General features: G+C 40.7%; 5 protein-coding genes and 1 long non-coding RNA gene across 8 annotated transcripts; 3 read left to right on the forward strand and 3 right to left on the reverse strand.

Annotated features, from left to right (window-relative positions):
- The first annotated feature begins 689 nt into the window (after positions 1 to 689).
- On the forward strand, positions 690 to 5,329 carry otol1a (otolin 1a). Its single transcript, XM_047810904.1, has 5 exons — positions 690 to 1,862; positions 2,360 to 2,833; positions 3,138 to 3,227; positions 3,581 to 3,652; positions 3,733 to 5,329. The coding sequence occupies exons 2-5, from the start codon at positions 2,395 to 2,397 to the stop codon at positions 4,623 to 4,625; spliced, it is 1,494 nt and encodes a 497-aa protein (XP_047666860.1). The 5' UTR covers positions 690 to 1,862; positions 2,360 to 2,394; the 3' UTR covers positions 4,626 to 5,329.
- Positions 5,330 to 6,536: 1,207 nt separating this feature from the next.
- On the reverse strand, positions 6,537 to 9,309 carry LOC113649138 (stress-associated endoplasmic reticulum protein 2-like). Its single transcript, XM_027156753.2, has 3 exons — positions 9,094 to 9,309; positions 8,034 to 8,109; positions 6,537 to 7,295 (listed from the first exon to the last, which is right to left on the reverse strand). The coding sequence occupies exons 1-3, from the start codon at positions 9,172 to 9,174 to the stop codon at positions 7,255 to 7,257; spliced, it is 198 nt and encodes a 65-aa protein (XP_027012554.1). The 5' UTR covers positions 9,175 to 9,309; the 3' UTR covers positions 6,537 to 7,254.
- An 810-nt stretch (positions 9,310 to 10,119) lies between these two features.
- LOC125145913 lies at positions 10,120 to 10,810 on the reverse strand. The gene is made up of 2 exons (XR_007144384.1): positions 10,607 to 10,810; positions 10,120 to 10,246 (listed from the first exon to the last, which is right to left on the reverse strand). It is a non-coding gene; the product is annotated as an uncharacterized LOC125145913 (long non-coding RNA).
- Positions 10,233 to 12,891, forward strand: selenot1a (selenoprotein T, 1a). Its single transcript, XM_027156829.2, has 6 exons — positions 10,233 to 10,412; positions 11,181 to 11,291; positions 11,628 to 11,754; positions 11,971 to 12,058; positions 12,208 to 12,355; positions 12,463 to 12,891. The coding sequence occupies exons 1-5, from the start codon at positions 10,282 to 10,284 to the stop codon at positions 12,330 to 12,332; spliced, it is 582 nt and encodes a 193-aa protein (XP_027012630.1). The 5' UTR covers positions 10,233 to 10,281; the 3' UTR covers positions 12,333 to 12,355; positions 12,463 to 12,891.
- Positions 12,892 to 12,908: 17 nt separating this feature from the next.
- Positions 12,909 to 18,259, reverse strand: LOC113649176 (glutamate-rich protein 6). Of its 2 annotated transcripts, none has more exons than XM_027156828.2 (10): positions 17,858 to 18,259; positions 17,337 to 17,511; positions 17,061 to 17,153; positions 16,749 to 16,885; positions 16,082 to 16,140; positions 15,799 to 16,001; positions 15,174 to 15,247; positions 14,923 to 15,075; positions 14,111 to 14,333; positions 12,909 to 14,029 (listed from the first exon to the last, which is right to left on the reverse strand). In XM_027156828.2, exons 2-10 carry the CDS (start codon positions 17,496 to 17,498, stop codon positions 13,778 to 13,780), a joined length of 1,356 nt encoding a protein of 451 aa, XP_027012629.2. In that variant the 5' UTR covers positions 17,499 to 17,511; positions 17,858 to 18,259; the 3' UTR covers positions 12,909 to 13,777. The 2 variants fall into 2 exon arrangements, with proteins under 2 accessions (XP_027012629.2, XP_027012628.2); XM_027156827.2 differs by having other exon boundaries at positions 17,888 to 18,258.
- A 498-nt stretch (positions 18,260 to 18,757) lies between these two features.
- Positions 18,758 to 22,767, forward strand: zgc:153615 (uncharacterized protein LOC777747 homolog). 2 transcript variants are annotated; one of them, XM_027156834.2, is made up of 8 exons: positions 18,758 to 18,776; positions 18,956 to 19,054; positions 19,497 to 19,600; positions 20,527 to 20,644; positions 21,438 to 21,632; positions 22,220 to 22,343; positions 22,426 to 22,519; positions 22,624 to 22,767. In XM_027156834.2, the coding sequence occupies exons 2-8, from the start codon at positions 19,025 to 19,027 to the stop codon at positions 22,679 to 22,681; spliced, it is 723 nt and encodes a 240-aa protein (XP_027012635.1). In that variant the 5' UTR covers positions 18,758 to 18,776; positions 18,956 to 19,024; the 3' UTR covers positions 22,682 to 22,767. The 2 variants fall into 2 exon arrangements, with proteins under 2 accessions (XP_027012635.1, XP_047676662.1); XM_047820706.1 differs by lacking the exons at positions 18,758 to 18,776; positions 18,956 to 19,054 and having other exon boundaries at positions 20,527 to 20,690.
- The last annotated feature ends 310 nt before the right edge of the window (positions 22,768 to 23,077 follow it).

Consider the following 23,077-nt stretch of genomic DNA (forward strand, 5'->3'; position numbering starts at 1 on the left):
CTGAATAAATCCAACCCACACAAAGATTACAGTCACGTAAAAGATCTTTCATTGGGAAGCAATCTCCAGTTCTGAGCACCTGGCACCCGAAAGCGTGCCATTTAGCCCAGGCTGCTTGAGCCTCTTGAAGTTAACGCATGGTGTCTGTAGGAGCCTGCAGGGAGACAGAGCAGGTATCTGAAGCTCGGGTAACCACTCTCTTCTCCCAAAAGGCGCCCTTGTGTCTGGTGAAATAACAGGAGGAGAACTGTAAGATGAGTGGAAGCAAACGTGCCTTCATTCAGGCATATGGTTTATATGTTGAACTCAAGGTGGACTCGAGGGAGTAAAATCTTTTCTACACCCTATGCCGAGAGTATTTAATAGAAAACTAAATGCTACGTCAGGTAATTATTTGTGTGTTACGTGACTGAGTGTTCATGGATTAAAACAGAGTAACATTTCTCAGTGACATGATCAGATGAGGTAAATTCTTAATAAAAAATGTTCATATCCCAGAGTGGATTGTTCATATAACACGATTACAATGTTTCATGTATTAATCAATGACAGTTTCTTTTTTAATCTAATGTTGTGGAATGTACAAAAACAAGTTACTTCCTGTTATCGCTTATGCGATCGTTGATCCAATCCGAGTACCGATGCCTTTTCTCATCCGGTTCAGATTTGAAGTCAGATATGAAGTCCTAGAACCATAAGAACATTATACACCATCTAAAATGAACAATTTACCCTTAGAGTAACCCTTCTGGAGCCTAAAAGTCATGAGTGCTAAATTTCCTTTAGGTGGGCTTTAGAAATGTTGCCACAGCTTTGGTTTGCAGTCCAGTCTCTCGTCGGCTTTGATTATTGAGCTTCTCTTTGAGCTTCTGCCAAACGGAGAGGGAGCCATGAAAAGAGGCCACATCTCTTCAGAAAGTCTTGACCCCGGGTTTCATTTAAGTATTTTTCCTTGTTTACAATTCTCAGAAGTCGATTGTGTGTGTGAAAAATAGACTTTCTGGTGAAGGGGTTGCATTCGGTCATGCTGTTTGAAGGGGTGTTAGGTACGAGACCACACGCTCCCTAGTGTATGGGGCTGAGACTACAGTGAAATCCCCCCAAGTTCCTAAACCTCTTTGATCCTTGGGAAAACCATGACTCATTCAACCTCTTGCTTACCGTTTAGATATTTTTTTTAAGATGCAAAAGATTTCCCCAACATCCTGTATGTTTTTTTAAATAGAAAAAATTTAAATATCCTTGGTTTTTTTTTTTTTTTTTTTTTTTTTTACAATATATCTACATTATTCAAACATTTCTAAAAATTTCAAAAACTAAATGTGTGAGTATCATGCAAAGCAAAATACAATGTGAGCGGAACCAGAAAATAGCTTTGCCATGACCTACTTATTTAAATTAGGGGATATTTGTATATAACTGTTTAAATATGACATTCTGCTATTAATATCTTAACATGTGCTTTGTGTTTTGCATATAATCTAATTAAAAATTCAACATAGCCTATAATTAGGAATCATGGTCATCTGGGACATAGAAATATATTAATAAGTGCACGTGTATTTATGTGCACAACTGTAAATTAGTGCACTATTTCTCCCCCAAGGATGCCTGGGAATGAGGCTGATTGATACGATACTGCGCCCGAGAACATCACATTAGCCTCCTCTCCTCAGGTATCGCACCCTCGAATTCATGCCAAGGACAAGCCACATGGCACTGAAGCTGAACAGCCTGTTATTGGACAGGCCCGAGGGAATGCAGAGGCCCAGGCTGTTAAAAGGTGGAGGCTGCGATGTTGTTCCCTCTCAGGTTAGGAGGACGACGGAGAAGAAGACGCCCGAAGAAGTGAACCGACAAAAGTAAGCAAGGTCTTGTTTTCCTTGTTAATACAAATGAATCGACTTACACAAAATGAGAATGTGTGAAAGAGCAGGGGAACCCGTACTGTATGTTAATTTTGTTTGTCGTGATAACTGTAAGCGCTATATGAATAATAAATACTTCATTTACACATATTATTTCTATTTTATGTCTAAGATGCACTGGTTATATGCAAAAATCAATCCGACTGTCGTCGTTTTGTTGATCTTTTTAAGATATTCGTACTAAAGTCTTTCATTTAAGAAACAAGCTGGAAAAATCAGCAGAAGGCTGTTTAAAGCTAACACACTTGCTAGCAAGAAGAATATTTAAGTATTTGCCTCTCCACATACATGTTAGACTTGAAATTGGTTTCTACTTTTACATTCCTTAACCATAATTCTCCAAATTCTCCATTCAACCATTCTTAGTTTTTATATGATACTGGATTTAATTTTTTTTTCTCTTATTTATCCCCTCCTTTCAAATGCTGTAGGGTGTAAGCTACTACTCATCACCTTAATCAACAAAATGATCAGTTCACTCCGCTTGGTCATCCTGGTGATGGCTTCAATGGTGGTAGCAGTGGCTGAGGTGTCAACAGTCAGGAATCCACAGAATCTACGGGTTAAACCTACTAAGAAGCCCCCTCAGTTTGTGGAAACTTCTTCAGCGTCACCTACCCGCCTGGGTGTTCATTTCACGACCACCATGGCTGCCATCCCTTCCAGCAGCACCTTGCCTGACGAGACAACAGAGTCCATCACGGATTCATATTCGTCTTCCACCGAGAGCAGCACCTACTCCAGCGACGCCTATTCAGCCGACTACCACACAGAGGCCATGTTGCCGCCTGGAATGGGTCCGCGGAACTTCACTCTGGACTACAACGAGTGCTTCTTCAACTTCTGTGAGTGCTGTCCACCAGAGAGGGGCCCTCCAGGACCCATCGGAGAGAAGGGGTCGCCAGGTCAGACAGAGGAAATGAAAGATACAGTGTAGAGGCTGAGATGAAAGCTAGAGGTGGTGAACGTTCCAGAAGACCGGCACTCCCAAATCATCCATTTCAGCGATAAATATTGAGTAAATATTTAGATGGAATATATTGTGTTTAGATTTTAGGTTTTGTTGGTCCACACAAGAGTCTATTGCCCCTAAGTTAACGATGGAGTAAGGAGATAAGCTGATGGATATTGATCTAGATTTGGAATAACTGGTGAATTTGACCGTCCATCCTGATTTGTTCTGTCTGTTTTTCTGTCTGTCCACTTAAGGTGTTCTAGGGCAGAAGGGAGAGATGGGACCCCAAGGAGCGACAGGACCAGCAGGACTTCCAGGAGCTCCTGGACTGCAGGGCGAAAAAGGTCAGTGAAAACAATACCTAAGCAAGTGGAGCAAATACTCATAAAACTAATACATTTCTTTTATTTTGTCAAGTTGTTTTTAAATAAAAAAAGAGGTAAAAATCTATGGTGTTTTCAGACCTCTATATGACATCGATTATTTGCAAAGAGAAAGTCAAACCCCTTGCTACTGTAAGAAGGTGTTAGTACCTTGATAACCGTCCGTAAAGGGACTCCAACTTCTGATCTCATCTTGATGAGCTACAATGACTGCCATGTGGCATATTATCGATCATGTATCAGTAAGAAGGTCATCTTATTTTTGTTGCCCAGCTAAGAAATGTGTTAATGACATACTTATTTTTTTCCTTCAGGAGATCCAGGACAAGCCGGTGAGAAAGGGATTCCAGGAATACCAGGTTCTGCTGGCAAACCAGGAGAAAAAGGTGTGTTGTCCTGTGAATGACTATTTCTTAATATACTGTAGAGGGAAATTTCATTTTAGCATCTTGTTTAATGTCTTCAGGTGAACCAGGTCTTAGAGGAGACAAAGGAGATATCGGTTTGCCTGGATTAAAAGGTGAACTAGGGAACAAAGGGGAACCGGGCCAGAATGGGAGCAAAGGTGAGAAGGGTGACATGGGCCTGCAAGGACCGATGGGACCTCCTGGTCAAGATGGCATGAAGGGTCTAAAGGGTGAAAAAGGAGACCTGGGGGAACGAGGAACAATGGAGAAGGGGGATAAAGGTAACAAAGGTGAACCTGGCGCTCCAGGACCTAAGGGAGACATGGGCAAGCCAGGACTAAATGGCACAGAGGGACCTTCTGGAATAATGGGCGAAAAAGGAGATACAGGCTCTCCAGGTCCACAAGGAAAGCCAGGTAAAAGAGGACAACCTGGACCGCCAGGGCAAAGGGGCATGCATGGCATGAAAGGGATGCGAGGTCTGAAAGGGGTACGTGGCCAAAGGGGAATGAAGGGCTCAAAAGGAGAACCATTCATTCAGAAGCGCTCTGCCTTTAGCGTAGGACTCTTCCCGAGCAGATCCTTCCCTCCTCCTGGCCACCCAGTCAAATTTGACAAAGTCATCTACAACGAGGAAGGACACTGGGACCCCTACATCAGCAAGTTTAACTGCACTTTTGGAGGCGTATATGTGTTTTCCTACTACATCACCGTTCGCAGCCGTCCTTTACGGGCTGCCTTGGTAGTAAACGGTGTCCGTAAACTGCGCACTCGTGACTCCCTGTATGGCCAGGATATCGACCAGGCCTCCAACATGGCACTGATCCGACTGTCCTCCGGTGATCAGGTGTGGCTGGAGACTCTGCGGGACTGGAATGGAATTTATTCCAGCAGCGAAGATGACAGTACCTTTTCTGGCTTCCTGCTCTTTGCTGATGCCACTAAGGAATGATGACTGAGAATACCAGAGAATGGACCTTTTGCTTTACTACACATGTGACCAGTGCCTGTTGCATCAGAAGCCACATATTTTACCCGAGCCTCATACCGAAGCCTCATATGCTTACTAACAGCAACTGACTAGTCACTAATAACTCCGCTTCGGGCCGTACCTTCCGGATTTCATGTCAGAGAGCACCTTCAGGGATGATTTTTCCAGACACTGACTAATTTGTGTACTAAACAAAATTTTCATTTAATAGGGGATACGTAGGGTATAGAATGGAGTTCATGCCTTCTTGTTGAAATGCAATCGTTATGTGGAATGGAATGTGCACGGTACTTTTTAATAGTGCCGTTTGTAAAGTGGACCAAATTGAAAAGTAAAACCTTTTCTACGTTCATAAGCATTCCTGCTTCACAGCTCCAGGGTCCCTGGGTTGAGCCTGAGCTCAAGTTATTGACTGTGTGGAGTTTTGCATGGTGTGGAGTATCACATGTACCTGTGTTTTCCACTGTAATGATTGCATCTCAATATGACATAAATTTCTCTCCACATCAGCACCGCTCTTATTCATAGTTTCCTGTTTCTACAATAAAAAAAAAGACATGGCACTTGATCACTGTGTTGTTGTTTTCATTTCCTCTCTGAGAGGAACTATCTTGCAGAGATTTGGCCAACCAAGTGAGGATTTTTTTAGCCTTCTATGTGCATCTCCAAGCATTTAATAACATCTGCAGGCATTTATTGAAAGACATTTGACAACTGTCAGTCATTTAGGTAGGACATAGAATGAGATTTATAATACGGTGTGGTGATGTATAATATAAAGCATGGATGTTCTTTCCACTTCCTTCTGTCATTCTTTATTTTTGGTAAAAGCAGTATGGCAATATTTAACGTATTATCTCAAACTTTTAACTTTTAACGCTGACTTACTAGCTATATTTGCTATACATTCTCTATACATGCTATACGATCTGATCTTCTAAACATTCTGACTCATTCTGATAAAAAAAATAAAATTCTAATTTTCCTTTACTTTCTCATGATTTTGACAAGAAAATGTTTTATTTTCTGAATATTCTGATTTATTTTCTCAATATTTCAACTGTATAGTGGTCAATTTACATCCATATCCACAACTAGGGCTGTATATGATCTGTATATGTTATCAAAAAAAGTGTACAGGAAGGCGTACAATCCGGGGAAAACCACAAAGATGCTGCTTCTCAAAATTGAGTCAGAAGAAGGGTTTTTTTTTTCCACCTAGAAAAATGACAGGCTGAGTTGGGAACCTCTGGGGATCCTGGCCTTCCCAGACTGCTGTTACTGTGATGGAAGGAAATTAAAATAAACGAATTAATTTGCATAAAGGGTGCCGATAATTATTTACTCACCTGCAGACGGAGGCGTATATAGATATAATAGAAATAAAATCTAAAATAAAATAACTGCCATATTAACAGAACAGAAAACTATATCTGCTTACAAATCTCTCAGTACTTCAATTCTGTGGTGAATTTGTGTTATATTTATTTATTTTTAGAATACAAAGTGAGATTGAACGTGCTTCGCCGCTAGAGGACGCTGCTGCACTTAGACGGTTTGATATTACGAGGGATAGAAAGTGGACAGATGATCTTTACAGCTGACAGGTTTGTAAGACACTACGAGAGAGAGAGAGAGAGAGAGAGAGAGAGAGAGAGAGAGAGAGAGAGGGGGAGAGAGAGCGCTCGAGCTCATTGCGTTTGGACAAAAATCTGTGGTGAATTGTTTGTAGTTTTTTTAATGGCTATCTGACTGAATACGTTCTAGACGAACACTTTTAAAAAAGTTACTGAGCTCATGAGTATAGTTTTTCAACATTTAGAGTGTTTTACATGTTGTGCATGTGTGTGTGGAAAAAAACAGAAACCATGCTCTCAATGACATTTTATTTCGTTTTCACCCCATGAACTTATTCAAAGCTTCCATCGAGTCAGACTACACACAATTTCTAGGTTACTGTGGGGGGTTATGCCAAAGAGCAGTATATGTGCCTGAGAACTGTAAATGACATGAAACCCATAAGTCAACCCCCGAAAACTATGGCTCTAATCAGAATGGAAACAAAAAGAGGCAGGTGACAGAAATACTGCTAGAATAAACAAAATGATGATTAAAAAAAACCAATCAGAATGAGGGATGGAAGAGAATTACATTAGTGGTCGAATGGAGAAGGTCGATCTTTAAATTCATTGACTGCTTCCCATGATTCTGTTCTGTTCCCCGGCTTTTATCTCCTTCATCCCGTATGAAATTTTCCGCTATTTTGGTCAGTTGAATACTAAAAATCACAAGATAAAATTATCACATAATCCAGAGGAATGTAAGAAATTAAGATGATTCACATCTTAGCTTGCACTGAGAGAACAAAGCGTATCGGATGGCGGTTAACAGCTTTGACAGAAACTCTCTCGTGATAATAAGGCACAGGAAAGAGGAACAGTGTGCCGATCCACCTCGGACCACAGAAAAAGAATCGCTAAAAATAATTAAACACCGGAGAAAGGTGGCAAGAGGAATTCCTTTATTGCGAAGGAGCAGGAGAACGTTAGGAACGGCGAGTCGTCGCTGTGTGGTGCGGCCGTGATGCCTGTTACATTCCCATTCGGATGCTCTGGATGATCTGGAATATGGCTGTGAGGGCAAAAACAATTAATACTCCCGTTAAAAGACGCACAACACATTGCTGAAGCAAATGTCAAGGGATCATCCAGTCTTGAGGTAATAACTAAGAAAAAAACTAAAACAAAAAAAGGCTGTTTTCTTCAAATGAGAGAGAGAGAGAGAGAGAGAGAGAGAGAGAGAGAGAGAGAGAGAGAGAGAGAGAGAATCTTTGTTTGTTTGTTTGATGCCTCTGAAACCGAGAGATCAGATAAAAGCCTGTCAGACCTCTAGGGCAATAAAACCCAGGGCAGACAAACAAGAAAAGAGCAAGGGAACAAAAGGGTGAGCCAAAATGTCAAATGTTTAATGCGAATTCAGTCTGGAACATCAAGTGGACACCAACACGCTGATAGCTGGGAATAATCCCAGAGCACAAATGTTCATGAGAACATTTCATATGTGAAGGAATAAACAACAATAATAATAATAATTATTTCATTTTCCAGACAAAATGAGGAGCTTTATTTTTATTTTCCCCTCTTCTAAGCAGTGCTATGAGAACAACTTCACCTGCTAGAGTTGCTTTTTTTCTATTTTGCATCCAAATATACCTTGCTATCAGGCCAACCTCACTCATAAAAACACCCTTATCATGGCTTTAACTCTAACGCAAGGGCAAAAACCGCGCGAGGTCTAGGACTTATCAGTCTCTGGATGTGTTGCGTTTCATTAACGCCAAGCGTGAACGTTAAATAAACACAAACTCACCTGACCCACACACAACAAAGATAAAGAGTGCCAGGAGCCACGGTCCCACCGCCACTTTGTCGTCCGTGGGGGTTTTCTGCAGAGAAAATAAAAGACAAAACACAAGCTTTGAGTGTTTTCCCCCCTCATTTGCTTTCTCTAATCGTTCTGATGTGAACGTGTGAGCAGCGTGTAGGCGCTCCTTCTTGGTATTTTAAAAACATCTCACACAACTGATATCAATATCAAGGAATGCGAGTTGATTATAATGTATGTTTCAGACACTCCATCACTAACCCCATGTACATAAAACTTACTACCACACTAATTAGTACGCCATTAAACCCAGAGGAACACACTCACAACTCATACTTAATTACAACACCAGTAAAACGTCAACTACTTCTAAAGCAACGTTATATCTATCGCATTTCCACACACACACACACACACTTTGTTAGTACAGCACAAATATTACAGCTGCTAACACAAACGACTCACACACAACCGTACTAATTAGTACGCAATTGATACGTCACCTACGTAGCAAACCTCTATACTGTAATTAAACAATAAACTCGTACCACATAACGTCAACACGCCATACAAACAGAACTCCATACTGACGTACTAATCGGTACGCCGACGACGCTATATCTACGTAACAAATCTACGTGCTAACACAAACGACTCACACACTAGTACGCAATCAATACGTCAGCTACGTAGCAAACCTCTATACTGTAATTAACCGTAATTAAACAATAAACACGTGGTACATAACGTCCACACGCCATACAAACGTACTAATCACTCTACAGCTACGTAACAAATCGACGTGCTAACATGTTAATCAATAAATACGCTCGCGCAGGCGTCAAATCTGACTAGAACGGTTATACGCGACGAAAGACGTCATTTTTCCTTTAATATTTGGTGTAAAACGTCGCGTTTTCAGTGAAATAAAAGGTGTTTTTTAGGTTTTTACCTAACAGTTTATTGTTCCTCTTTCTTTAAAAGGAAGCGAGTTAGCTTAGCATTAAATCTGACACGTTGGACATCTCCATGGCGACGAGCTTACCGATGATTTGACGTTGCCTCGCTGCGTGATGTTTTTGCTGTGCTTCTCGTTGGCCATGCGGATTCTCTGTTTCGCCACCATCTCGACGTAGCTGCGCGTCTCAGCACTGCTTTTGTTTTACACACAACCTGTGACAGACTTTCGGTGTAACGAGGGGAAAAAAAAAAAAGTTGTCGAGCTTTATGGCTACGTACTCACAAACGTAACCCCGCCCACAAACCGGAAGTTTGCGTGCTTTTAGCCAATCGACGTAGACGCACGGAAGACGCATACGTCACATATATATTTAAGTAAATAATCAAAATCTAAAAAGCATTAGGCAGTAAATGTATTCATTTATTAAATTAGTAATTTACGTTAATACATTAAATCTATTAATATATTAACTTAGTAATTTAACTTAGTAATAAATTAAATATATTAACGAATTAAATATATTAAAAATATATTAATTGTATTATATTCATATAATAATATTTAATAACAAATATTTGGCGTGTCGTTTTTTTGTTGTGGTTTTTGTTTTCTTACAATGTCACTCAAAGTCTCTCTCTCTCTCTCTCTCTCTCTCTCTCTCTCTCTGTGTCTGTCTCTCTCTCTCTTTCCCTCTGTCTGTCTGTCTGTCTGTCTCTCTCTCTCTCTGTGTCTGTCTGTCTGTCTCTCTCTTTCCCTATATCTGTCTGTCTGTCTGTCTGTCTGTCTGTCTGTCTCTCTCTCTCTCTCTCTGTCTGTCTGTCTCTCTCTCTCTGTCTGTCTGTCTCTCTCTTTTTCTGTCTATCTGTCTGTCTGTCTGTGTGTCTCTCTCTCTCTCTCTCTCTCTCTCTCTCTCTGTCTGTGTCTGTCTCTCTCTCTCACTCTCTCTCTCTCTGTCTCTCATTCTCTCTCACACACACCCACACACACTTCCTTCCTTTCTGTTTCAACCTCAGTTATGTTTTTATGCGGAAAGTTGCACACCGCTGTATGCATATTTTCCTACATATACGTGCAACAGAAATATACAAGCGTAAATTAGTAACAACAACAACAACAAAAAATGTCTTTATAGTAAAACGTCACCCAGTCGAGATCAGATTTGAACCAATCACAGCGCGCTATTCACACCCTTTAAACGTGCCCTCCACTTCCGGTGTCCTGTATTTAGCGACCAGCCCTGAGAGAGAGAGAGAGAGAGAGAGAGAAGGGAAGATGCGCTGCTTTCCGCTGTCGGTGCTCATATTGTTGGCCTGCTCGCTTTCTCACGCCGGTGGCCATAACAACGGCGTCAGAAAAACAAAAATGCAGTTTGCAGCCGGGCCGCTTCTTAAATTTCAAATCTGGTAAGACAGCACAGCGTTATTTATTTATTTATTTACAATAACGTGCCTGTGTTTAGCTTTAGCTAGCCTGCGTGCTAACTACCACTAGTGTTAATAATACTAATAAAACGCGTTGTTTTAAACTATCTAAACATTTTATTTTAAATCTAATTACTTCTACAACGTTTCTGTGACAGAAACAAACGACTTCTTACCCGTTCATGCGCCGTTTGAAGGTTTATTTACGTTTCCTCGTGACCCTAACGAGTAACGGGCTGTGTTCCTAATAGCCTTTTCCTCCCTATTCGAGTGCACTACATCAGGGTGCGACCCAAATGGGCGCTTAGTGCACTTCATGTTCGTGGGAGAGTCATTTGGGACGCGGGACATCTCTCAGGCCTTTTACTATAATTACCATTAATTAGTTTAGGAACATAGATTTTTTTCCTCTCTTTTTTTTACACATGTAATATTAAAGATAATGTTTAAATGAGCTGTTTTTTTTTTAGTTGACTTGTTAGTTTAACTCCACAAACATGTTCTGTATCCCAGATGAGGGCAGTAGATAAAACATAGATTTTTGTTGCATAATGTGGAGGAGATTTTGTTTAACCTACTATTTAGGTTTAAATCCCAACTGGTTGGTTAATTAATTAATAATTTTTTTTTTTTAAAAAAAGAACATTTTATCTCATCAGTTTATTTTCCAAGTGCTTCCCTCTCATGTTGTTTGTGTTATCTATCAGATCAATGTGTGTAACAGTTTGTTTGTGCTCTGCTGTGTTGCAGCATCTCCTGAGGCTACAAGCGGGTGTTTGAGGAGTACACGCAGGCCTTGTCCCAGCGGTACCCAGACATCCGCATCGAAGGGGAGAACTATCTCCCTCTGCCTATTTACCGGTGAGTGTAATAATTGCACATGTAGCCAGAAGTTGTGATCTGATTGGTCCGAGCACCTTTCACCTTCTGACCAATCAGATGCAAGAATTCATCCCTCAACCCTACTTTTTATTGTCTTTATTCTACTTTTATATAAAGTTATGTTACCTCTATGGTCTGAGATTTTAAAACCTTTTCTGGAGACAAGCTTCAGGATCTTCAGGTTGTAATCTGATCCTTTTGGTCTCATGCACCAACATGACTTGCTTACATAAAGGGTTATAAAGAATGCACTAAACAGAGAATCCGAGTCAGGGGTAACGTTACGCATTTGTCTTTGGTGCTGTTTGTTTATAGGCACATCGCTTCCTTTCTGTCCATTTTCAAATTGTTCCTGATCGGCTTGATCATCGTGGGAAAAGACCCGTTCATGCTGTTTGGCATGGAATCTCCACAACTTTGGACTTGGAGTCAAGAGAATAAGGTGAGACTCGAGAGGCTTTTTGTTGAAACTCTACAAAGTGAACTGTGTGTGTGTGTGTGTATCAGTGATTAATGAGCCTTGGGCAGCAGTTGTCTTCAGAAGGTGTGAAATCCCAGTGGAAACACTTACAGATAAACGAAGCACTAAATCTAGTCTCGTCAACGCTAAAGTAACCCAGACTCCTGTCCATGCTCGTGTATATTTTTTATTCTGCAGATCTACGCCTGCATGATGGTGTTCTTCTTCAGTAACATGCTTGAGAACCAGTGCTTGTCGACCGGGGCTTTTGAAATCACATTAAACGGTAAGACTCCTTTAACGTTCGCCGCGGTATTTCGGTGTTGAATTCTCAATCCTGATTGGCCGATCGGATGGTTTGTATTACCCCGCTCCTTCTAATTGAATACGTTGTCATTTCTATAGTAACGGCTCTTTCATATTATTGATTTGCAGATGTTCCCGTGTGGTCCAAGCTGGAGTCAGGTCACCTTCCCTCCATGCAGCAGTTGGTGCAGATCCTGGAGAACGAAATGAAGATGAACATGCCCATGGACAGACTTCCACAATATCACTCTTAACCCCGAGCCCGAGTTCTTTCCAAGTACGTAACATGCCCTGGGTCAGTAGATGTTGCTCTACTAATACAGTATGTAGGGGGAAATCGCTCACTCGTAACCATTTGGTTTCTCGTGACTTCACCCCCTCCAGGTTTGCGGTGTGACTCTCCTCCCGCGGACGTGAGGCGACGTTTCATGAAGGTCTGCGCTGAAAGTAGTCCTGCTACCGGCGCAGACTGGATACCTGCCCTCTGCTCGCCGACACGCCCTTTCCGGAGAGGCTCCACCCCACACAACCCCTCAGCGGCCAATTATTTCCACTGAATCCAACACAATGCAGTGCAATAACATTTCCGCACAAGCAGCAGGTCTACAACGTAGTAATTCACTTCTTCTAAACATTATTAACTTGTAGACTGTTTATCTTGTCTAAAAAAACAATTCTAATTTTCTTAACTCAAGCCCCAGATCATGGTTATTTAAAATTTGTCAATTGTTTTATTGAGCTGTTAATTTTTTTTGTGTATATATATATTTAGTTGAACGTGCTAAAGATAAATAAATCCTAACAAAAAAATGACTCTTTTTATTTGACAATGTGTCTTGATCAAGTTTATTAAAGGTTTTTTGACTTTATTAAACCATTATAAAATCTCAGTTATTTCAGTAAACAAGTTCTAATTTCTCTTTAACTTTTTTTTTGTACATTGAAGGGCTGCTTTTAGCTCTTAAATATATGGTTGAGGTTTTTTTTTTAAGCATAGAATTAGGGTAGAATTAACAAAAGATGAAGCTTCAGTATAGTGGATCACTTACTGGAAATGTTTTTTCAAGCATGAGACATACTCAATTTACAGCATTAAAAAAAAAGTTAATAATTATCTTTATCTTAATTATCTGTGATCTATGCATAACGTCTCTAAAATCTTGTGTATTTGTGGTTTTTATTCCCCTGCAGCAGGTCTGTAGAAACCTCACCAGCCACTGTGTTAGCCTGGTTTTTATCAGATCACCTCGATCTTATCTCGTCAAAGATTCCAGGCTAATCTGTACTGTTGGACAGCGCTAAACTTTTGAATTCTGATTGGTCAAAATATGGGGATTAACATTCAATAGCAGCAGGTTGGACTGAAGTGTTGGCTATAATTAGTATACTAGGTTTACAATAACACGCCCAGGAGAAGTTGTCTCTAAGGCGATGTTTAACGAAAACATCCTTTGGGGACATTTCTCCCCCCTGCCACCAGAGGGCACCTTCCTCCAAATGATGAGACACTTCCTGTTCACGGGCTGTATAAAAGCTGGATGAGTTCTGAAGCTTTTGGCTTCTCTTTGGAAACTTTCTTTTAAAAAACAAAAAGTCTGGTGAGGGTCTGAGTGTTTATAGCTGCTATAATGGTATATAAGGAAAATCTATAAAGGTAAATTTTGTGTCAAGTGAAAAGCTCCAAGTGTTGATGGTGAGGTCACTGGCAGTCCTGCAGGCAGTGTTGTATATAGACCTTGTCCTTATCCTCAGTCAAGATGCTGGAGCTGAGCCTCAGGAGTTTCCGTCCCTGTGAGACGAGTCCCGGGGGAAGCCGGAGACAGCGACGCTTGGCATCCGAGTGCACAGCGAGGCTCCAGCGCAGGCGTTCTAGCGCCAGCTGGGCGTTAAGCTGGGTGACCTGCAGCATCAGCTCCTCTTTTTGCAGAGACGGAGTAGGGGGCTCGATTGGCTGCGTACATACACACCATTCTCTAGGCGGTCCTTCCTTCAGCTTACAAGAAATGTATTGGAATAAAAACACATACTGTACCTTGGTGCAGCTGCCTACGCTAAGACAAGCCTTCTGTCCTGATGCCAGGAAGGTCACCATGACAGAGTCTTGTCCTCGAACTCGAACCCCGATGTTTTTATTGAGTGACAGCTGGATGGGTTTGAAGGGGGTCGGATTGCTCGTGTTGTCCGTCCATTTCCACTGACTTCTTCTCGACATGTCTTCGTTGATACTCCACCCTCCCCACATGTCCATGTGCAAACTGAAAACATTAAGTTGATCAGATAAAAAAAGGGATTATCACAAATCACAGTCTTGGATTTTTTTCCATTTAGAACTTTTACTTTTCCAAAATATGTCAAACAAACCGAACTATTTATAGATATGTTTTGTTCTATTAGGAATATAAACATTAACAACATATATTATGTGCATAGACTGGATTTGATTGATTTTTATAAATAAAATGAACTGTGTGGAAAAAAATATTTACCTTAAAATAAATAAAATAGAAATAAATCATGGTTTAAAAAATCTGAATGTTTGGAAAATTAATTAAAAAAAAAATGTTGAAATGCGAAAAATAAAGCAGATAAAAAAAGTTTGTGTTAAATTTGTGTTAAAATAGATGTCATATGTTTAAATAAAATTGAAAAAACAATCATATAAAAAAATTAATGATTTGTTATTTAAAAAAATAATAACGTGAATATTTATTGATTGATTGTAAAAATAATAATAATAAAAAAAATCATGAAAAATAACAAATTTTAAATAAAAATGTCCTATTTATTGTAAATATGTAAAAGGCAAACCACAGATTGATTTCTCGGTCGACCTCATGGACTTACCATGTACTCCCGTTGCTATGGTAACAGGTGGCGATCCCGCTGGTCTGGAAGAAGGCTCTGATTGGACAGCTCGATCCGATGTCATCAAGGACGATGCAGACTCCCACTGCATCGTCTATGAAAGCGATAATGGCTAGATTTCCTGAGGGGTAGCTGCACCAGCACAGATAAGGAACACTCAAGTTTGTCAGTGTTGGTAAACTTACACATTGGTTTGAAGTAAAAGAAGAAATAATTATTTGACAGGATACAAGACTTGGCCAGTGCCGTCTGGATGCGCGATGAGACATTTATTCCCGTTTGAGTAAAACTTCCGAATGTGGCCCTGAAATAAAGAAGAACAAAATTAAGAATGGGTTGTCCTTTTTGTCCCTTTAGACTTTTGTCCCTTTAGACTTATGTAACGTCCATGAGAGGAATCACTTGTCATTTCTGTTTGCTACAGCAGCTAGAAACAAACAAACAAAACACGTCATTTTCACGTTACTAAGAAGACCTAAAAGCGTGAAGACTTCCTGCGTCTGAGAAGTGCTGACACCAGAGACTCCTTTTGTCCCCAAGTGTTAACGATAACATATGAGAATGAGCACAACAGCTTTAGGCAGAGATGGAGGACTCGAGTCATATGACTTGACTCGAGTCTGGCGTAAGTCCCAAATTTGAGACTTGCTTGACAAATTTTAAAAAGACTCGAATTGACTTTGACTTGGCATTCGTGACTTGAGACTTACTTGTGACTTGCACATGTGTGACTTACTCCCGCCTCTAAGCAGTTCAACCAACTAGAAGTCAAGGTGTTACATCCAGGACAGTACAGGAAGTTCCAGAATATTCCGTCTATCTAAATGTTTGTTTGTTTTACTCGTCTGTATTCACCTGATGATAGCGCAGACCAAACCCGGGTGGAAGTGAACTAGGAACGCTGCACAGCTTCAACTCTCGGGGGGTTTTCTCATCCGGAAAGTCCTCCATCGAGCTCCAGCGCTCGCGCTCTTTCATGCGCACAAAATCCGAAAGCCGGAAAGTGATGGTGGTGAACAAACCAGACGACGTGACTTTGCAGCCCGGTATCTCGCTTTCTGTTGGTTTAAATCCATGAGTATATGATTACAAACACTAGTGTCTGGAAAGATCCAGAGCGAATCTAGTGAGTACTCACGGTTTGCTGAAGACTGCCTTTTACCCTTTCTGGAATATTCATCTGCACCCTGCTGGAAACTTTTAACAAAAACAAACAACAACAACAACAACAAAAAACACATGGGGGACATAAAAAAATTTTTTTTTTACATTAAATATGTGGAGCGGGATCACTTTCATTTAATAATTAGCATCAATAATTAATTTCTTGTTTTGTATTAAAACAGATTAAGTTTAGAACTGTGATAAACTGTGCATATACTGCTGATTATTTTGTCAACCGTTTCCTGAAGATACTTTTTTTGCTAATTTACTGATAGCTAGTTAGCAAGCTAGTTTCTGAGCTAGCGAGTTATTCGTTGCGATTCTCTGCTCTACTGAACATCTTGTTTCTTTTTTTTTTTTGGTTGTTTAAAAGGAAACTGTTCATAATTTTAAACATGTATTTAAATGTTTTTCATTGAGTATTTCCAGTTGGGATTATGGTTATGCTATTTTTAAGCTAGTTATTAGCTAGCTAGTCTGGTATTTTTTCATCCGTATAAGAACGCACTGAGAAATATTTTAAATATTATGCTCTTGAGCCAGCTAGCTAGCTAGACAGTACCACTTTGTACATTCTTTACTAAAAATAAGCGATTTGAGGTAAAATCTGATTCCCGCTAAAGGTGGTAAGTGATCGTTACATGTCTTGATGTCTTGCTCTGTGCTGCGTTTTCTCATCACCAGAGTCGTAGTCATTTAAAGATTCCCCCGAGTGCTGCTTACGCCACTGCTGCTCCACCTTCTTAAACAGCTCCTTGTACTGAGGGCAGCAGAAATCCTGCACATGTCCAAATTACACACCAGCTATAAAAAATATGTTAACATGCAGCTGATTTATTAAAAAATGGTCGTTTGGTGATTGGTTTTGTGTTTGGTGTAGTTCACAGGTTCATTGCTGGGTTTGGTGTCTCCTGTAGTTTTAAGGTGATGGAGAATCTTCATGGTAAACCTACCTCAGGATTCGGGGTCTTCGTGAAATCAATCAATGGCTTTGCATTTGCACCACAAATCTCGCACCACACCGTATACCCTTTAGGGGACTGCGACTGGAAGAGTTCAGATTGCATACAGTTTATTAACTAATTTATAAATTCTATACTTAAATTAATATATTTTTATAAAAAGCAGTGTTTACCAAAGAAGTGTCAGTTCCAAATGAATCGTTTTTAAATGAATCAATGAAATAGATGAATCACTATCAATGTATTAAAGGTTTGTGAGGAAGCTACCAGAAGTTTGATTTTTCTCCAGTCAGACTCTCTTCTGTATCTCAGGACTCCGTGAAAGCCAGGTTCTGGCTTAGCTTCTGACTGAGGTTCTGGTGAAGCTCCTGACTGAGGTTCTGGTGAAGCTCCTGACTGAGGTTCTGGTGAAGCTTCTTTTCTCTCCATCTACTAAACAACACTATGTGGAAAATGAGTAATCAGTTTGTCCATGGGGGCCTTCTTAAGCAGGTTCCAAAAGTATTGGCACCCCCAATGAACTTATTCAATGCTTCTTCTCTGATATGTTGGCAAACTTTTATTATTTATTTATCTATTTATTTATTTAATTAATATTATAACAATCAATTTGAAATGTCCGTGTAAGAAATAGACCCAAGGGTATGTTTTAAAATGATCTGATTTGTTCTGGTTCGTTGTGGTGAGTAAATGACACATTTCAAGGTCAAGGTTTTCAACGTGCTATAGTTATATCTTTAAAACTATAAAACATCAGTTTATTATATATAAATATATATATAATGTACCTTCATGTATGCTGTTTGCTCGAAACTCACCTACAGTCTCACCCACAGTCTCGTTGCCGTGGTTGTTTACGTTGCCATGGAAACGCGGCTGCCGATAATGATCGACAGGCCACGCCCACTCCTCTCTGATCACGTATGTATCTCGTGTGTCTGTGCACACTTGGAGAATAAAAATGATTCTGATTCTGATTCAGATTGTTTAGGGAGCCAAGTGAATAACTACATCGTTCAACTCCGATTTAAGACTTAACACCAGTTAAGATTAAAACTGAGATCTTGTACTCACGAATGAATTTGCATTTGATTTCAGCTGAGAATATCAAAACACACACATACACACACACACACACACAAGGCTGTGAAATGAATCAGGAGTCGGGTAGAGCAGGACACATCACTTTCTCCATCATGGTCGCGTGCGGTGGTGTGTGTTGACTGTAACCATGGTTATTGAAATGCCGACATGTTTGTGTGTAATATGGGAGGGGGGACAGAGACACAGAGAGAGAGAGAGAGAGAGAGAGAGAGAGAGAGAGAGAGAGAGAGAGAGAGAGAGAGAGAGAGCATGTGGCCACCTCCAAGGATCAAAGTACAAAGTCCTCTCTCTCTCTCTCTCTCGCTCTCTCTCTCTCTACTACTCAAATATAATTAAATATAATTAAAATCTGGGCGGGATATCAAAACAAAACAAAAAAAGCAAAATATTGACTATCTATCTATCTATCTATCTATCTATCTATCTATCTATCTATCTATCTATCTATCTATCTATCTATCTATCTATCTATCTATCTATCTATCTTTTGTCGTTTTAGTGGTTGATGTTTTTCCCAAACAGCAGGTCCCTACGATTATTCCTCACATCTGTCACCCCGAGGGTTTATTACACTGAACAGATGGATTTGTTAGAAATGATCTTGTGAGTCCTCATGCTCTCTCTCTCTCTCTCTCTCTCTCTCTCTCTCTCTCTCTCTCTCTCTCTCTCTCTCTCTCTCTCTCGCCATGCCTGAGAGCAATATCTTTCTCCTCCCATCACCGTGTGTGTGGTGTGTGTGTGTGTGTGTGTGCGCGCGCGCGTGCGTGTGTGTGTGTGTTCAGTCAGCCTCTCACACACTGCGGTGGAAAGCAGGGTGGCTGCTGTTGCTGCACACGGCCATGCGCTGAACGATGGTGCATCAGGAGAAATGTGTTTACCAGGTGAGACCCCCTGTGAGGCTTTTAATCCTCAGCTGATGGATGGATACAGAGTGTGACGTGTGTGTAGTGTTCATGTGTTTTGGTGCCTTTGATGCTTATGGCGCTTTCAGCTTTCCAGATTTGTTTGTGCTGAAGGTGACGATAAACGGTGGATACTTTCTCACCTCATCCTCATTAACATTAAAATATGATTAGCTGTTAGCCATTAGCTGACTCATAGCATGTGCGAGAAAGCGTGACTGTGTGACTGACGGTGTTACATCACGGATCAGAAGCGTAATTGTGCTTATTCATGGCACGCTAACTGCACCAGGTCCAAGCCGGGGCACTAGAAAGGGGCGCACAATGACATGGCATTAAACTGATAACTGATTTGATGTCTAGAAATAAAATTTCATTTGAACATTAACATTTGGATTTTTTTAATTAATGATGCATCCAGGCCCAGAGGATCGAGAGGGAGTCCATCAGACAGAAACTGGCCTTCGGCAGTTTCTATGACGACGGGCCGGTTTTCTTCACCAGCAACATCTGCCCATCCCCACGGTGTGTATCGTGCATGTGCTCTGATTATGTAACGTGTATCTGCTACTTTCTCAATTTATCTTCATCTCTGTGTGTCTTAAAGGAGCAGTTTGACATTTTTACGGCCCTGCGGAACAAAGTTTGCTTTTCTCTTAAACAAACACTAACTCAGAAAAAAATATACCTTATTACATCACCTTGGTCAGTTGGTATTTTTCTGGGTTGGAAAGAAAGAAAATAAAAGACATCCATTGAATGGTGGTGGTGTTGCAAATCCCAGTTATTCAAAAGAATCAGTGTCATTATGTGTTTATTAGAAGACTTGAGGCACTTTTAAAATTACACACAGCAGCTTTAAAGTGACCGGTTTGGACAAATAAACCCATAAACATTTCTTTACACTTTATGATACCTCATCAAGGTGCAATTCTTAATGAAAGCAAATTTAATACAAATTAGTTTACTGGTATCTGTACTTTACTGTCACAAGGGGGCACAGTGGTGCTTCGGGCAACAATTTACCTTTGGAAGGCAATATAATAATAATAATAATAATAATAATAATAATAATAATAATAATAATAATAATAATAATAACTAGATTTGTAAAGTTTGTCGCGACAAACTTTGATGTTGGCTTTGACGAAGTATTCGCAAAGGCTGGTGCTTTTTGGAGGCGAGTGAACATCAGGGTCAGTGTTACTTTTGGAGGCAAGTGGACAGAAAGCTAGGGTGCCAAAACATTTGGAGGTAAGTGGAGAAGTGGAGATTATTATACGTGTATTCTGGTCACGTCACGTGACGTCACATGAAAATCAAAAATTTGCACAACATGGACATGTTGTGCAAATTTTTGATTTTCATGTGACGTCACGTGACGTGACCAGAATACACGTATAATAAGCATAATAATAATAAGAAAAAAGACTGTTTTTGTCCTTCTTCAGGTTTCAGAGCGGTGTGAACCTGCAGGTGTGCTTTGTGAATGACAGCAGCAGCGATAAGGACAGCGACGCCGAGGACAGCAGGACAGAGACGAGCCTTGACACGCCCTTGTCTCCTGTGGTACCTGCTTTTTAGATACTTTCATACGTTCAGCGTTGCGCTTACGGTATGCCGCCGGTGACGAAGGGACGAATTTCTTGACGTTGAATTGAAGATTCGAATAAAACATAATCGTGTAAACAATAACTGAACTAAAAGTCCAAAATTATTGGACAGGATAGAATAATATATTAAATTTAGGACCAATGAGGGTTCTATGCTGTGTACAGATACAGATACACTTTATCGCCGAAGGGTTTTGGGACGTCTGCCTTTACATGCAGATGAACTGGTGCACCCGCTTCAAATGTTATGACTTTAATGACTTCCCGTTTTTAATCCCGTTTTTAATATGGAGTTAACAGCTTCAACTCTTCTGAAAAGAGTCTTTGCACAGAGGAAGTTCTCGTCCCTTATGGAGAGGATTCTAAGATCTTAGAACCTGCTGAAAACTCTAGAACTGATGGGAATGAAACACTACAGATGATAGAATCCCATCCAAAAGGCTTTCCTCCTTTCTAGAAGTGCATTTGCTTCCACTTTCACCAATGCACTTATTAGACAAGTACAATCTATCACGTTACCATGCGTGAGAGCGCTGAGCTCCTGAGAGCGACCCGTTCTTTCACAAATGTTTGTAGAAGCAGTTTACATGCCTAAGGGCTTCTTTCTGTACACATGTGGCCATGGGAGCGGTCGGAAAACCTGAATTCGATGATTTAAAGGGGTATCCCAAAACTTTCGGCAATATCGTGTGTGTTTCCCTGGGCAGCGTAACTGGACTGCAGTCATGCTGATCTTTTCTGATGTGCAGAGTAAACAGAGCTCATCGCTTTCGGACCGGGACACGTGTGAGGAAGAGGAAGAGGACGGGGAGTTTTGGCGGCTGCAGCGGAGGCTTGAGGAGGAAGCACGTGGAGCCCTGGCTCTAGCTCGGCCCATGGCACGCATGCAGGTGGAGGTGGAGAGACACGTGCAGCTACACCGCAGGTCTCCGGTGGCCGATCTGGTCAGTCACACACACACACACACACACACACCATGCACATTTGGTGCATTTAAATGCAAGCCAAGTAGTGAGTGCTAGAAACGAACCCAGAATCCAAGATCACAGCTACATCAAGAGCACTTCTGTTTTTTTTTTTTCGAATGTTTTCCGTGTAATCGCTTTTTTTTTTTTTTCTTATTTTTTTTTTTAGTATTAGAGAGAATTCGAGTACCTGGGAACGCAGAAATGAATTAATACTACGGAACTGGTTTATTGTGGAAAATAACAATCACGAAACTCGTGCTTGTGACTTCTCGCGCACTGATGAGAAAAAGGGCACTTTAACTTTAACAATGTGGGTTGTTTTTTTTTCAATTCATCATTTTCATTTGAGTCGTTTTACCAGAGAAGGGAAATTGGTTACAATAAAAAAAATACTCCACTTACAAACTTCTGCTTTCAAGTTTGTTAAGATTTGGATTTATAAGAGGCAGTGATACATATGAACCAAAAGTATATTTCATCGCTGATGGTTTTTAATACACTTATAATTATGATGAATAATAATAATTACTGTGTAAGAACGTATCGATGGGGTGCCGTCGCAGTTGCCGCACATGCCGCACATCAGCGAGAGTCTGATGAAGAGAAGTCTGAGGCCCGTGGACCTGAGAGACATGTGTCTGGGGCAGTTACAGGTCATCACTAACGACCTCCACTCACAGATACAGGGTGAGGTCAAACTTCACGCAGCATCTCAACTGCAGCAAAGTTCTCGATTTTACGCTCCATAAAGCGCGTCTGTCGTTTTCAGGTCTGAACGAGGAGCTTGTGCAGCTGCTGCTCCTCAGAGACGAGCTTCACATGGAGCAGGACGCCATGCTCGTCGACGTTGAAGACCTGACCAGGTCAGAACCATTCGCAAGACATCCGATTCACTTAAAAGAATCAACTCACAGACAAATGAATCACTGATAACAATTTCTTTTTTATTGCCCCCCCCCCACCACAGGCATTCGCACAATCAGCAGAGACACGTGTCCAAAAGAAAAGGTGCCTGCTCCCTGTGATCCTGCTGACCCTCTGGAGCAGTTCGAGAGCCGTTAGTGTTGTGATAGCTCAGCTTAAACAGACCCGTGTGTCTCTTTTCATGTGTTCCAAGCTTCGTGTGTCAATCAGTCATCCTGTGAGCTTTCACTCTTGTCCATGCTAAAGCAGGAGAACGGAAAGGTCCACGGTGGAAGCTGCAGGCTCGTGTCGGGCTGTAAAACGATCTCAGTCTATAGTCTACATCATACTTTATATATATATATATATATATATATATATATATATATATATATATATATATATATATATATATATCAGCAGTGCTATTGATAATAAAGCAGGCTACTGAGGGGGAAGTGGATCTCGCGTCACATCGTTTAGAAATGCTGCGAATTTGTTTCATAGCACAGACAAAT

Source organism: Tachysurus fulvidraco, chromosome 1 (assembly GCF_022655615.1).
Source record: "Tachysurus fulvidraco isolate hzauxx_2018 chromosome 1, HZAU_PFXX_2.0, whole genome shotgun sequence".
Lineage (NCBI taxonomy): Eukaryota > Metazoa > Chordata > Actinopteri > Siluriformes > Bagridae > Tachysurus > Tachysurus fulvidraco.